The sequence below is a fragment of the Sminthopsis crassicaudata genome, chromosome 3, assembly GCF_048593235.1.
Source record: "Sminthopsis crassicaudata isolate SCR6 chromosome 3, ASM4859323v1, whole genome shotgun sequence".
Taxonomy (NCBI): domain Eukaryota; kingdom Metazoa; phylum Chordata; class Mammalia; order Dasyuromorphia; family Dasyuridae; genus Sminthopsis; species Sminthopsis crassicaudata.
Genome location: NC_133619.1, coordinates 333,927,498 through 333,942,355, shown reverse-complemented (window position 1 = coordinate 333,942,355; position 14,858 = coordinate 333,927,498). Strand labels below are relative to the sequence as shown.

Sequence of the window (14,858 nt, the reverse complement as noted above, 5' to 3'; positions counted from 1 at the left end):
CTTTTTGACCTGATTTTTCTTGTGTAACAAATGTAGAAATATATAAAGACTTGTATATGTTTAACATATATTGGATTGTTTGCTGTTGGGGGGTGGGGAGAAATGAAAGAGAAAAACTAGGAACATAGAGTTTTGCAAGGGTGAATGTTGAAAACTATTTTTGCATGTATTTTGAAAATTAAAAGCTATTATTAATTTTTTTTTAAAAAGTGTCCAGCTACATTAGGAACTCCACATACCTTTGAAAGCATAGCTTTGATTTCTCCCAAAACTTTGAACCTCAGAAAAGTTTTCCTGGGTTACAAGGAGTCTGAATACCCTACCTTTTTTCCACTCTTAGCCTCAAGTTGAATTTAATGGTAAAGTTCTATTACCACTCAAAATTTCTGCATTTCTCTCACCAGATATAAACAGAATGTTGAGAGTAGTATAGGAAAGTTGTACTGAACTAGCTCCATCCTAAGTCAGTGGCTAAGAACAGATTCAATTTTTTACTCACTGTCTTACTCAGCAAGATAAACTTAAATTCTGGATACACTTTAAATTTTTTTACAAAATTGGGAACTATGGTAACTGTGGTAACTTTTTTATTATAAAAATAATTGTTGCAGTAATAATAATGGCTAGTATTTCTGTATCACTTTTAGTTTTGGGGAGTTTCTTATATACCTTATCTCAATTGAACCCTTTAGCATTCCTGCTCCTTATAATAGAAGAGTTACTTAGGTAGAACTGACATATAGTCCATAAATCCTTACGGGATGGGGACTTGATATATTTTTTTGTTATCTTCATTCCATTAATACACACACACACATACACACAACCTTATATAGGGCTGTCCAACTGTTAGGAAGTTCGACAAATATTTCTTACCATCATTTGACCATGGTTTTTCAGGGTCAAATTATGATAATGACTAAATAAATAAACTTGAGCATAGATCTTCAGCCATATTATCTGATCCTAGACATCTTTTTGTTTTTAAACAGTTGGCATTTCTTTTTCTTTCTTTTGAATATTTTATTTTTCCTGATTATATATAAAAAGTTTTTTACTTTTTTAAAATTTGAGTTCCATTTTCTTTCTCTTCCTCTTCCTTCCCCATCATTGAGAGAGGGTAAAGCAAGTTGATGTAGGTTAGATATGTGCAGTTAATTTGCATCTCTTTTTAAGTATGTAATACAACTTTCAACTTTCAAAGCTGTCCTGCTTATCAATGCTTTTTTCTATCCCCATTCTACCCCTTCCTTCTACCTCCATTGAGAAAAAAGAAAACAAATAACAAATATTTATGATCAAGTGAAAAATTCCTAGGCTATGTCTAAAAATGCGCGTCTTATCCTGTAACTTGATGATATCACTTCTGTTAAAAGTTGTTGTCATCCACATATCATCCCAGAAGGCATCTGTTTATTAGAGTGGTTGCTGACAGTAAATGGGGAAAGGTATTATGAGCAGGAGATAGAGGTAGAGTGGAAGTAGGGGTGGGGATGGAAAGGAGGAAGCCATTATAGAGAGTAGCAGTCTTTCAAATAAGAGCCGAGTATCCAGGTACTAGTGTAAATAGTTTTTTCTATTTTTCAAGAAGCAGAACTGGACGAGATTAGAGAGTTCAGTTCTAATCTTGGGGATGCTACTAATTAACTATATAACCTTATCTCTCTTAGTCTGCAAAAGATTTTTTCTGATCCTCATTGGAAAATAAGGAAGTCAGATTCACCAAATTCTTTCTATGTTCCCTTCTTGCTCTCACATTCTTTGATGTTAAGAAGCATTTTCTTAGAAGGGAATGTTAAAAGTTTGAGAAGAGTCCTTTTGTCCTCAAGTTTCCTTATGTTGTAGGTATACAAGTCACTTAACCCTGTTTGACACAGTTTCCTCATATGTAAGATGAGCTGAAGAAGGAAATGGCAAACCACTTTAGAATCTTTGTCCAAAAACAACAACAACAACAAAAACGTAACCCAAATGGAATTACTAAGAGTATGACATGTCTGAAAATGATGGTACAACAAACAAGGATATGCATGTTCCTGCTAGCCTTCCCATTACAGGATGATTTTCGAGCTAAGGCAGCAATATGTCTGAAAGGAAATGATGGATAAAGGATTATTAAAATGAGGAGCAGCTATGAGTGGGGAAGTCAGTGGCTCCTGCAATGAAGGCTTATGCTTCCTTTTTATGTCATTTTCTAACTCATACTCCACAAGACCCCAGCCTGAATGTGGCTATTTTCCTGAATGATCTCTTTTTTCCTCCAAAATAACTTCGATATCCCTTCCCTTTATATCAGTGTCAGTCAACAAATATTTTAACACTTACAAGGTGCCAGGCACTATGCTAAATTCTGGAAATACAAAATAAAAACTAAAACAAAAAAAAATCTCTTGTCCCCAAGGAGCTTACCCTCTAATGGGAGAGACAACATGTATATAAAGAGTTACATACAAAATCCATAAAGTGTAGATGAAAAGTATTCTTAGAATACCTTCAGAATATTCTTAGAATCCCCCCACTTAATATTATTTTTTCCAATTGCATGTAAAGGTTGTTTTCAATATTCACTGTTATAAGAATTTGAGTTTCAAATATTTTTCTCCTACTCTCTTTCCTCTCCCCTTCCCAAGATGGCAAGCATTCACACACATATATAATATATATAATTAAACATATTTTCATATTAATCATGTTGCGAAAGAAGAATCAGAACAAAGGGAAATGCATGGTAGATATTTTTAAAACATATTTTCTTTTTGTCTTAAAGTTTAAAAAGAGTCATTAATGTCTCTGTTTCCACAACCCATAGTAGCTCTGATTACAGAATTGTTCAGTTAGCTTACCCTGATGCAACTTCTGGATAGTTATAGTTTGTGTCTTTGAGATTATTTTTCTTGGTCAGTTGTGTCTGATTCTTTGTGGTCCCATTGGGGTTTTCCTGGCAAAGATACTGGACTAGTTTGACATTTCTTTCTCCAGCTCATTTGACAGATGTGGAAACTGAGGTAACAGAGTTTACCCTGCTAGGAAATGTCTGAGGCCGGATTTGAACTCGAAAAGAAAATACTGCCTGACTCCTGGTCCTGCATTGTATCCACTGTACCACATTGCTGTTCCAAAAGGTTATAGAATTATAGATCTTAAAACTCTAAATGACCCTAGTGAAAACTTGCTTGAAATCACCAAAAAATAAGAGAAACAAAAAGAAATGCAAATTACTGAGCATGTAAATTAACAGAGGTGACAGAAAACAGCAATGATCAATGTTGGGTTGTGGGAAGACAGGCCTATTAATTCAGTATTGTTTATGTTTTGTGTGGGTTCAGTCTTTGGGAATATCAATTGAGTATGATGCATTCAAGAATAGTTCCTAAACCCTTTGCTAAAGCTATCTCACTACTGAAGTTATGTCAAAGGCAAATTATATCTAAAAGAAGTTAATGGTAGCAACAAAAATTCAAATCATATCAACATTTTCATAGTGGTAAACTTTAGGGCATGAAAGAACAGAGAAAGGATTTAAATTCAGATCCTTGGACTCTGGAACCAGGATTTTTGCTATTCTGCCATAATGGATCATAAGAACCAGTGTATTTATTTTAAAATTATATCTGTGCTACTTCAAGTGATAGTCGATTTGTCTTTAAGGGTTTCCCCCCAATTATATTTAGTGCACAAAATTTATCCCTTTCTCAATTAAGTTGTAAGGTACTTGAGAGCAGGAGCTATATCCCTCTCATCTTTGCTGAGGAATGTAGAACAAAATTTAGCATTCATGATTTTATGGAACTTATATCCCCAATGAAGCTCGTCGCTTATACTTGGGAAAAAGTCTCCTGATCTACCTTGCCACACATGCTGGCCTCTCAAGCGATGTACTTTTTTATTATAATTGAATTGGTGCTTTCAGACCAGATTGTTGAAGATTACAAGTTTAAGTTGTCATTCTCTTTCCTTGAATTACAGTATTTGGGTTGAAGGAAGCTACATAAACCTGGAGCCTATGCTCAACAACATGATAACTTTCAGTTCAATAATTGATCATATACTCTGTTCATGGAACTCTTTTTTGCAGGGAGAAAGATACAAAGTTGATTCATGCCCTTAAGGAGATTGTAGTTTAATGAGGAAGAGTATAAGTATGGAAAAGGTAGTTAGATAGTGCTGTGGATAGAAGTGCCAGTCTTGGAATTCAAATCAGGCCTCAGGCACATCCTAGCTGTATGAACCTGGGCAAGTCACTTAACCTTGTTTTCTTCAGTTTACTCCAGTATCTGCCATGAAAACCCTAAATGGGGTCATGAAGAGTCACATACAATTGAAATGATAACAAGTATACAAATTTAATGGAAAGCAAGATGTATAAGTATCATGAGAAGACAAAAGAGGAAAAAGTCTTAGATTAGAACTTGAAGTGACTTGAGAGACCATTTAGTCCAACCCCCATTTTTTTTCCCCAGATGAGGAAATCAAAGGATAGGAGAGATTAGTGATTTACTTAAGGCCATGCAGCTAGTGAACATCAAAAACAGGCTATGAATATGGATTCTCTGATTTCAGAATCACAGTTCTTTGTACCACCACACTGACTTCATAAGCAGAATCCCTTCTGGCTGGGTGATGAGAGAAGTTCTTTGTGGAGAACTTCCTGAAAGGCATAATTTTTATTTGTTGCTCAGTTGTTTATCTGTCATGTCTAACTCTTTGTGACTCCATTTGGAATTTTCTTAGCAAAGATAATGAAGGGGTTTGCCATTTCCTTCTCCATTTTCCCATTTTACAAGTGAGGAAACTGAGACAGACAGGGTTAAGCGACTTGCTTAAGATCACACAGTAAATGCCTGAGGTTGAATTTGAACTCAGGAAGTTGAGTCTATCCATTATACCACCTAGCTGCTGCAGGTAGAATTTAGCCTTGTTAAAATGCTGAGAAAAGATGTAACAGGAATAAGTAACGTGAAAGTGACATAACTTCCCCTGTCTTTTCTGCTAACCTGATTTTATTTCATCTTCCTTTTTCAGAGCATCAGGTCTAAAGTAGAACTGTCTGTCTGGGATAATCCTGAGGATCTTGGCATTACCTTCACAGCCACCTGCCAAGATGGTCTGTCCTATCCAGGTCAGAGGAAATGCGGAGACTTAAAAATTGGTGACACAGTAAGTTCCCATTCCCTGAATACTTGTAACCATTGATTTTCATTCTATAAGCTTCTGGTCTCTTTTCTAATTTATCTGAGTCCTTTTCTGAATTTGTATTCTGTCCTACAATTTGGAATCTTTGTGAATTTCCTAAACATGGTCTAGTCTGCCACCTCAGTCACTGGGAGATGTTAAAGAGCTCTAGACCGATATATTGTTTGATATATTGTATACATCTCTAAGTAAGTCTCCTTCAGGCTTACACTGTTCCTTTCATTTTTAACCTAGATTCTAAGGGTATTGTTCAATGTAAAGATTCCCGAGTATATGGAAAAGGCAGGAGAGAGGAAATAATATTTACTGAGACATTATTCTATATTATGAACTGTGCTAAGTGCTTTACAAATATTATCTCATTTGATCTTTACAAACTCCTGTGAGAGGTAGGTGCTTTTATTTATCCCATGTTACAGTTGAGGAAAGGCAAACAAAGGTTAAGTCGCTGGCCCAGGTCTCACAGCTAGCAACTATATGAAGTCAAATTTAAATTCTTATCTTTCTTTGTTGTTCTTCAGTCATTCAGTCATGTCTGCTTCTTTGTTACCCCACGCACTTGTCCATGGGGTTTTCTTGGCAAAGACATTAGAGTTGTTTACCATTTTCTTCTCCAGTGTGTCCCCATTTTACTGGGAAACTGAAGCAAAAAGAGCTTATGTGACTTGCCCTGGGTCACACAGCTAGTAAGTGCCTGAGGCTGATCTGGCAAATAGAATCAAGTCAGTGAGCATTATTGCCATGCACTGTGCCAAACTCTGGGGATACAAAGAAATGCAAAAAAGTATCCTTACTTCCAATGACCTCACCATTGGAAGACAACATTCAAACCATTATGTACAAATAAGATACACGCATACACAGAATAAAAGCAAGAGAAGAATAAGGACAACTGGCAAAGGCATCTTGCAGAAAGTAGGACTTTAGCCGAGACTTAAAGGAAGCCATGGAGAAGCCCATATGAGGGGGGACGATCATCCCAGATAAAGGAGATAGTGAAAATGGGTGGGGTCAGTAAATGGAATATCATATAGAGGAGATGGAGAGGTCTAGGAAGGGATTTGGTTATGGAGAGTTTTAAAAGCAAAACAGAGTTTACTAAGTTAGGGGGTGATATGATTGGACTAATTAGACATGGGGTGAGGGAGAATAAAGAATTAAAGATAACAGCAAGATGGTAAACATTGAGAAATGAAGGAAGAGAAATTAGCATCATCAGTTCATCTCTGGGCTTTTATAAATTATGGTATATGAAGGTTAGGGAATATTATTGCTCTGTAAGAAATGACCAGCAGGACGAATACAGAGAGGCCTGGAGAGACTTACATCAACTGATGCTGAGTGAAATGAGCAGAACCAGAAGATCACTGTACACTTCCATGCTTTATAAAGATGTATTCTGATGGAAGTGGATATCTTCAGCATAAAGAAGATCCAACTCACTTCCAGCTGATCAATGATGGACAGAAACAACTACACCCAGAGAAGGAACACTGGGAAATGAATGTAAATTGTTAGCACTACTGTCTATCTACCCAGGTTACTTACACCTTCGGAATCTAATACTTAACGTGCAACAAGAAAATTGGATTTACACACATATAATTGTATCTAGGTTATACTGTAACACATGTAAAATGTACAGGATTGCCTGTCATCTAGCAGAGGGAGTAGAGGGAGTGAGGGGAAAATTTGGAAAAATGAATACAAGGGATAATGTTATAAAAAAAAAATTACTCATGCATATATACTGTCAAAAAATTTATAATTGTAAAATTAATTTAAAAAAAAAGAAAAAAGAAAAAAAGTGGGCATGGGGAACCAATTCCTGGAATAAATCCTCACCTTGGCAAATTATACTTATCATTCTTTACAATTGAAAAAAAAAACCAAAAAAAAACTCAGTAACCTTCAGGCCACATTGCACAATTGTTGAAGACTTAAATGGAAGGAAACTTGGACTGCATTTATTATTTTTATTTATTATTTTTAATAAAAGCCTTTTATTTTCAAAATACATGCAAAAATAGTTTTCAGTATTCACCCTTGCAAAAACTTGTGTTCCAAAATTTTCTTCCTCCATCCCCTAGATGGCAAATAATCCTATATACATATATATTCAGTTTCCATTCCTTGCTACTACAAAAAGGGCCGCCACAAACATTTTTACATATGTGGGTTCTTTTCCCTCTTCTGTGATCTCCTTGGGATACTCACCCAGCAGAGATACTGCTGGATCAAAAGGTATGCACAGTTTGGTAGCCCTTTGGGCATAGTTACAAATTGCTCTCCAGCATTGTTATATCAGTCACAACTCCACCAACAATGTATTAGTGTCCCATATCCCCTCAACATTTATTATTATTTCTTCCTGTCATCCTACCAATCTGAGAGGTATGTAGTGGTACCTCAGAGTTGTCTTAATTTGTATTTCTCTGATCAATAGTGATTTAGAGCATTTTTCATATGACTAGAAATTGTTTTAATTTCTTCATCTGATTGGACTGCATTTATAGGTGTACAGTCTCCATCTTGTATTCTGTATTGACAAGACTAGACAACAAACATTTATTAAGTGCTTACTGTATGCTAGATACTGTGCTAAGTATTGGGGATGGAAATACTTAGACTTGGTGCACTTGTAAACTTTACTAGCTATTAAGTAGGTTTAATATTAAATAGCTATTATTAAATCCACTTATTATTTTTAAAAGCTATTATTAAAAGCTATTTTCATTACAACTGTTATTAAAATCACTAAAAGCTTTTTTATAGCTGTTAAAGCTTACAACTGTACCAAGACTTTTGAGACAATAAGTACAAATCCAAAGATATCCCTACCCTCTGGAGGGGGAATGGGAAAAGGACAATGTTTAGCTTCAAAGGTTGAAGACAAATGAAAGCTGAAAATTAGGGAGTGGGGAGGAAGTCTTTAGTTTTGCAAGAGCTTTAAGAAAGTAGAACTTCTGAAAAAGGAAATCTCATATGAGAGGAAAGAAGTTACTTTAAAAATGGCATTTCTTTTTTTTTTTTTTTTTTAATAATTTTTTATTATATATATATTTTTTATAATATTATCCCTTGTTGTTAGGATTACTAAGTGAGAAGTCAGGTTGTCTGAGTTCATTTTTCCAAATTATCCCCCCCTCCCTCTATTCCCTCCCCCCGACGACAGGCAATCCCATACATTTTACATGTGTTACAATATAGTCTAGGTACAATACATGTGTGTGAATATCATTTTCTTGTTGCACAATAAACATTAGAATCCGAAGGTACATGTAACCTGGGCAGACAGATATTAGTGCTAACAATTTACATTCACTTCCCAGTGTTTCTTCTCTGGGTGTAGCTACCTCTGTCCATCATTGATCAACTGGAAGTGAGTTGGTTTTTCTTTATGTTGAAGATTTCCACTTCCATCAGCATACATCCTCATACAATATTGTTGTTGAAGTGTATAATGATCTTCTGGTTCTGCTCATTTCACTCAGCATCAGTTGATTTAAGTCTCTCCAGGCCTCTCTGTATTCCTCCTGCTGGTCATTTCTTACCGAGCAATAATATTCCATAACCTTCATATACCATAATTTACCCAACCATTCTCCAACTGATGGACATCCATTCATCTTCCAGTTTCTAGCTACTACAAAAAGAGCTGCCACAAACATTTTGGCACATATATGTCTCTTTCCGCTCTTTAGTATTTCTTTGGGATATAAGCCCAGTAGTAGCGCTACTGGGTCAAAGGGTATGCATAGTTTGATAACTCTTTGGGCATAGTTCCAGATTGCTCTCCAGAATGGCTGGATTCTTTCGCAACTCCACCAGCAATGTATTAGTGTCCCAGTTTTCCCACATCCCCTCCAACATTCATCATTATTTGTTCCTGTCATCTTAGCCAATCTGACAGGTGTGTAGTGGTATCTCAGAGTTGTCTTAATTTGCATTTCTCTGATCAGTAGTGATTTGGAACACTCTTTCATGTGAGTGGATATAGTTTCAATTTCTTCCTCTGAGAATTGTCTGTTCATATCCTTTGACCATTTATCAATTGGAGAATGGTTCGGTTTCTTATAAATTAGGGAAAAATGGCATTTCTCCAGAATAGATGAAAACATCAAGGTTTTTGGCAAAATATCCATTAAAAAAATGAGATGATTGCTCCACTTGGTGGGGGGGGAATAATTTTTACAAAATTCAAATCAAACTAGATTTTACTTTAGAAGGTGAAACAGGAAGGACTTTTTCCCTAAATGTTTCTGCTAGTTTTCTTACTTTCCCATTGAAGAGGGAAGAAAAGAAGTTCCCTTCAGAACTAGGATAGGACATGATGCTGTCAAAACAGAGCCGAGGCCAGAGACAAGCATTTCCCTTGCTATGCTGTTTGTTTCTTTTCACTGTTCCAGATTTGTCTTCTTGCTGCTCACATGGCCCTTTGGCTCCATTGTAGCCATTTTAGGCTTTTTGTTTTCAGCAGATAAAGAGAAAGCTGGCACAGAGAGACTCCTACTCAGCCTCTCAGAGCTGGGCATTGTGCAGGTTGCCAAGGGCAGGACTAGGTCCTGAGAGACAGGCTCATTTCAGAGCTATTGAGGTGACATGAGAAATCCATGACTTCCAAAAAAATCTAGTCTTCTCCTTGACTAAAGGATGGAAATTGAGTTGAAAGGCTAGTTGCCTAACTCAGTGTCCAGATAAAAATTTTACATCATGTGGGTGTCCCCTTTCTGCAGTGTTAGCTACTCTTAGGCTGATCCATTCTTCTCCCAAAAGTCTACCTCCTCCAAGACCAGCTATCTAATTTACATCCTAGGGGTTTCCTCTATAACTTTTGTCTCATGAATATTTCAAACCTTTATTGGTATAAAATGCCCTTATCCCCCTGACTTGTTCCACATGTTCCATATGACTTGGAGAAAAACACAAAAGACATATATGTTAAAGTTGTGTGTTATAACACTAAATAGAGAAAGAATGCCAAATGTTTTGGATCAAGATTCTGTCATAGAGATCTCAACAGACTGGAATGCTTGGGTAACACTAAAAAGATGATTAATGATAACTTGCATTCAAGGAGCCAACACATAACATTTTCCTTACAACAACTGTGAGGTCCAAGTATTAGTCCAAGTATTCTAATTCCCATTATGATTCAGGAAATTAAGGCCCCAAATCATATAGCTTGTAAGTGGCAGAGCAGAGACTGGAGTCCTAGTCACCTGACATCACGTTTAGTTTTATGCTCTTTTCATTGCATAACAAAAATCAGAGTTGCAACTCGGACAGTGAAATAGGTTGTTCTAGTAGTACTTACACTGTTCAGCATGGAAACAAATGTGTCTAGTACTTAACAAGAATAATTAGTTAAATAGAAAGCTATTGAATAGTATCTGATTCTTCCATTTGATGGCCATTTATTCTAAGGTGAACATTTTTCTAGCCTGACGTCATCTCTCTATCCCACCTCCCTGGTTGCTCCAATAATAACTTAAAGATCTTCCTTTTTGCCTCTAGTGTTTTGAATTACTTGCTCCAAGTGCAAAAATTATTAGCTGCTACTAAAGAGGAATCAAGTTAGCTAGATAGTATGGTGGATAGAAGGCAAGTTCTAGAATCAAAAGGACCTGATTACAAATCTAGCCTCAGTTTCCTCATCTGTAAAATAAGCTGGAGAAGAAAATGGTAAACTATTCTTTGCAGAGAAAACCCCAAATGGGGTCATGAAGAATTAGACAGAAATAGCTGAACACAACAAACCAGGAATCAAAGGAAATGCCTAGGTTTAGGTTCCAAAAATCATTTACACAAATATAGGATATCAGAGAACTGCTATGAACAGTAGTTCGTGGTAAATGACACTAAGAATTTGAATTAATTACTCAGCAGTGGCACAGTTCCAAAAGAAAGGAAAGAAGGAAGGAAGAGAGGGAGGGAGGAAGGAAGGAAGGGAGGGAGGAAGAAAGAAAAACTAAAACAATTTTATCCTTCATTAATAGAAGCAAGTTTGTTTCAAGAGAGGCAGTAATTCCATTATCTTCCTCTCTTGTCAGAAGACATCTGGAATATGATCTGGATGTCATATAGCTTGCTCTAGTTTTTCCCAAAGTATTTTTCAAATTCAGAAAATGACACCAGGATGGGTCTGAAATTATAGAATGTAGAGAATGGGGCAGCTGAGTGACGCAGTAGATAGAGCACTAGGCCTGAAGTCAGGAGGATCTGAGTTCAAATGTGATCTCAGATACTTAACACTTCCTAGCTTTTTGACCCTAGAAGAGTCTCTTAACCCCAATTGCTTTAGGAATAAAAAAGGGTATAGAATGTAGAGAATGGATAAATAAATTAGGAATGTTTATTCTGGAAAAGAATGGAAAAAGTATGACTTCTAGGTATTTGAAGAGATGTTGTGAAATAGGGAGCAGTGTACTCAATGAAGACTTATGCTTGGAAGTTTTAGGTAAGCCATGCAAAATAAAGAAAAAAAATCTCTAGCAAAGGAAACCATCCAGTAATTGAATAGTCTTTGGAAAGTAGTGAACCCCTCATCACTGCAGATGTCCAGGGCCAACTGGCTGTGGGTCAGGAATGCTACAGGAAGGATTCCTGTATCAGGTAGGTTAGACTAGATGGTATTTGTGATACTTTCCAACACTAAGAGTCTAGGATTCTGTGACTAATTTGGTTCAGCTGTTCATTTCAACAAGTGCAGTGCCTGTTATGTACCACTCCTTCAAACTGGGAAGGTAGCCCAGCCAACAAAACTAGACTGTAGGCAAGCTGGGATTAATAGAGTGTATTTATTCTAAATAAGACTTGTGAGGTCACCAAATTCCCCTGAGGTTCCCTCCTCCAGTAATTCCATTTGTAATCCCTTCTCACCTTTGGTTCTGACAATTGCCATGGGCTCCTTTGTCTGCTAGAGGCTGGGAGAATAAAGCTTACTGCCTAGGAGTCGAGTTTATTCTGTAGTTGGGCTTTGTTATATAAGTATGCAGGTGGTTTCAGGTGTTACTAAAGTCCCACATAAGAACACTAGCATGGTCCTTGTTACACCTTTCCCACATCTTTTCCACTCTCTTGCTAAGCAAGTCACCTTTTTTATCTTTTGTGCTCCTTTGAACTCAGTCTAGTTGAGATTTGTGGATTTAGAGTCTGTATTGCAGCTGAAACTATCTTATTGGCATTTTCTTCCCCTAATAGAATGTGAGCACAATGTTCTGTACATAGTAAGTGTTTAATAAATGCTTGTCAAGATACCTTGAGATCCCCAAAAGAGGAGACTGTCGTGCTTCTCTATATTCCAGTGCTTTAGCATAGTTTTTTGCATATACTAAATGCTTTTACATTCATTCAGTCAGTCAGTCGATCAATCTTGGGCCAAGAAGATCTCTTAGAAATGGACTCAGCCAAGCAGTCCTCTTGGGAAATCAGAAACACATTGGTAAGGTTTAAATAACAAATCAGACATTAAATTACTATTTTTGTGACTGAGTCTTGGAGAAGAGGTTTTCTTATTGATGGAATGAGTACCTACAGAAACCCCAAAAGTAACAGCAACTCAAAGACCTCAACTCTGATCCAAAGAATTCCAGACAGAGAATTTTAAGCTAACCACTGGCACCAAGAAACTGGGGCTTGGAACTCTGGGTATTTATCACCTCTGATTAACAAAGGCTTTTTGACTTTTCTAAAGACTAACACAGAAAGAACACCAAAGCATTGTTTAACCACTATGGGTTTATATGATCAAAATTATTCCTGTGCAAATGAGTGTTGTTCAGTAGTATCTAACTCTTCCTTACCCTGTGGACCATAGTGACCATGGGGTTTTCTTTGGGCAAAGATATTGGAATAGTCTGCTCTCTCTTTTTCCAGCTCATTTTACAGATGAAGAAATGAAGGTAAATAGGGTAAAGTGACTTGCCCAGAGTCACACAGTTTCTGTATATCTGGCTCCATTTGAACTCAGGTATTTCTGACTCTAGGTCTAAGGCTCCATTCAGGGAACCATTTTGAGCTGGTCCTTAAGAGTTAGGCATGAACTGAACAACACAATCATTTGCATGGGAATAAATTTGACAATATAAGCCCATAGTGGTTAAACAATGCTTTGGTGTCCTTTCTGTCTTGGAGAAGTAGACATCTGGAAAGACTTCAGAGAAGGGGTTTTTTGAATGTGGCCGTGAAGAAACATCTACATGCTGAGTTCATAATTCTGAGATCCTAAATATATTGAATGCTGGCTGTATGAAAAACAGATTGTGAAGTGCTGTAGGGTATACAAAGAAGAGTAAAACATGGTCCTTGCTCACAAGAATGAGAAAAGGGAGTATTACTTAGTGATTCTAACCAGGGGGATGAAAATAAGTCATTTTGTGTTTGTTTTCATGTCAATGGTGAGATGTGATCAGCTTCTGGGCCCTGGACTCATGCTGCCATCTGGCAAACACAATTCGAACCTCCCTTTGTTCCAGTCACCAGGACAGCCCATGAAAAGAGCCAGAGCTGGCATCCTATTTATTACATATTGTGGAGGTGGAAAGAGTTCTCCATCTGTGCAGCTTCTTGCTTCAGGGTACTCCTCTGGAACCTCTTAGTTTGTAAGAGTTGTACTGGGGTGTGGGGGGTGCTATTAGCACTTCTTCAGGAAGGGATAAATAGAGGCATGGAGAGTCTCAGGGGCCTTTCTGCAGGAGATCTGCAATAGAAATCTTCTGGCTCTATTTATGCCTTCTTGAAAGAATCTAGAGAAACTTAATGATATGTACTTTGCATGAATATGTTTTGAAGAATTGTACTTAAAAATACTGGTAATATAATAATGGCATAGACCCTGAGGCTTTTGGTCCTTGTGATCTCTGAGAATGGCTCTATTATTTCCATTGGGTTTGGGTGTTTCTGTTGAATATGAAGAATACTCTTCACTCTCTCCTTAATATGTGTTTCCATAATACTGTTTTTGGCTTTATTGTGTATTCCTGAAGAAATGAGTATAGTTTGATTTATCTTAATTTGGCAATTTAGCAATTTTGTAATTGGAGCCTTAGATTTATGAAACATAATGAATATCCAAAGTGCTGTTCAAAAAAAAATTTAAATCAAAGAATCTAGAGGTTTCTACTTTTCCCCCCCCAAAAGTATAAGAAATATTCTACTGGGGACATGGCAATGTTTTGTTTTGTTTTTTAATTTTTCTTTTCTGTCTTTTTTTTTGCTATAATAATAAAAGAAAGAAATGAGAGGGCAATGTGGAGCCACAACCAGACAAAAGGTAGCTAATAAACTGAAGTTTAATTTAAAAAAAAAAAAGGAATTGTAGTACTCTCGTGTGTGTACAATAGCTTGTACTCAGCTTGTAGTGTGTATTTTTTCTTTTGACATGATTTCATTGGTAGATGTTCAATAAATACTTGTAAAATCTTAGTGACTCAGGCTGACAAATGGGTATTTAGTAAAGGAAAACTATTAAATAAAAGGTTCTAATTTAAATGAAAAAAATGTATAATAAATAATATAATAAAGGCCATTAAGGTTGAAAAAAGACCTAATAAACTATCTAATCCATTTCCCTTCCCATGTGATTTTGCACATGAGCAAACAGGTCTAGAGTGGTAAAATCATTTGTCCAAGATAATACAGCTGTTATTAGGAGAGAAATCTTT

The 14,858-nt window shown here is 36.5% G+C and overlaps 1 protein-coding gene across 1 annotated transcript in view; it reads left to right on the top strand.

The window, feature by feature from the left end:
- The window catches only part of ITGB5 (integrin subunit beta 5), a 192,069-nt gene that overhangs the window by 114,285 nt on the left and 62,926 nt on the right, over positions 1–14,858 (top strand). Inside the window, exon 9 of the mRNA XM_074301446.1 lies at positions 5,023–5,157. Coding sequence (XP_074157547.1) covers positions 5,023–5,157 — 135 coding nt within the window. The remainder of the gene's footprint in view (positions 1–5,022; positions 5,158–14,858) is intronic.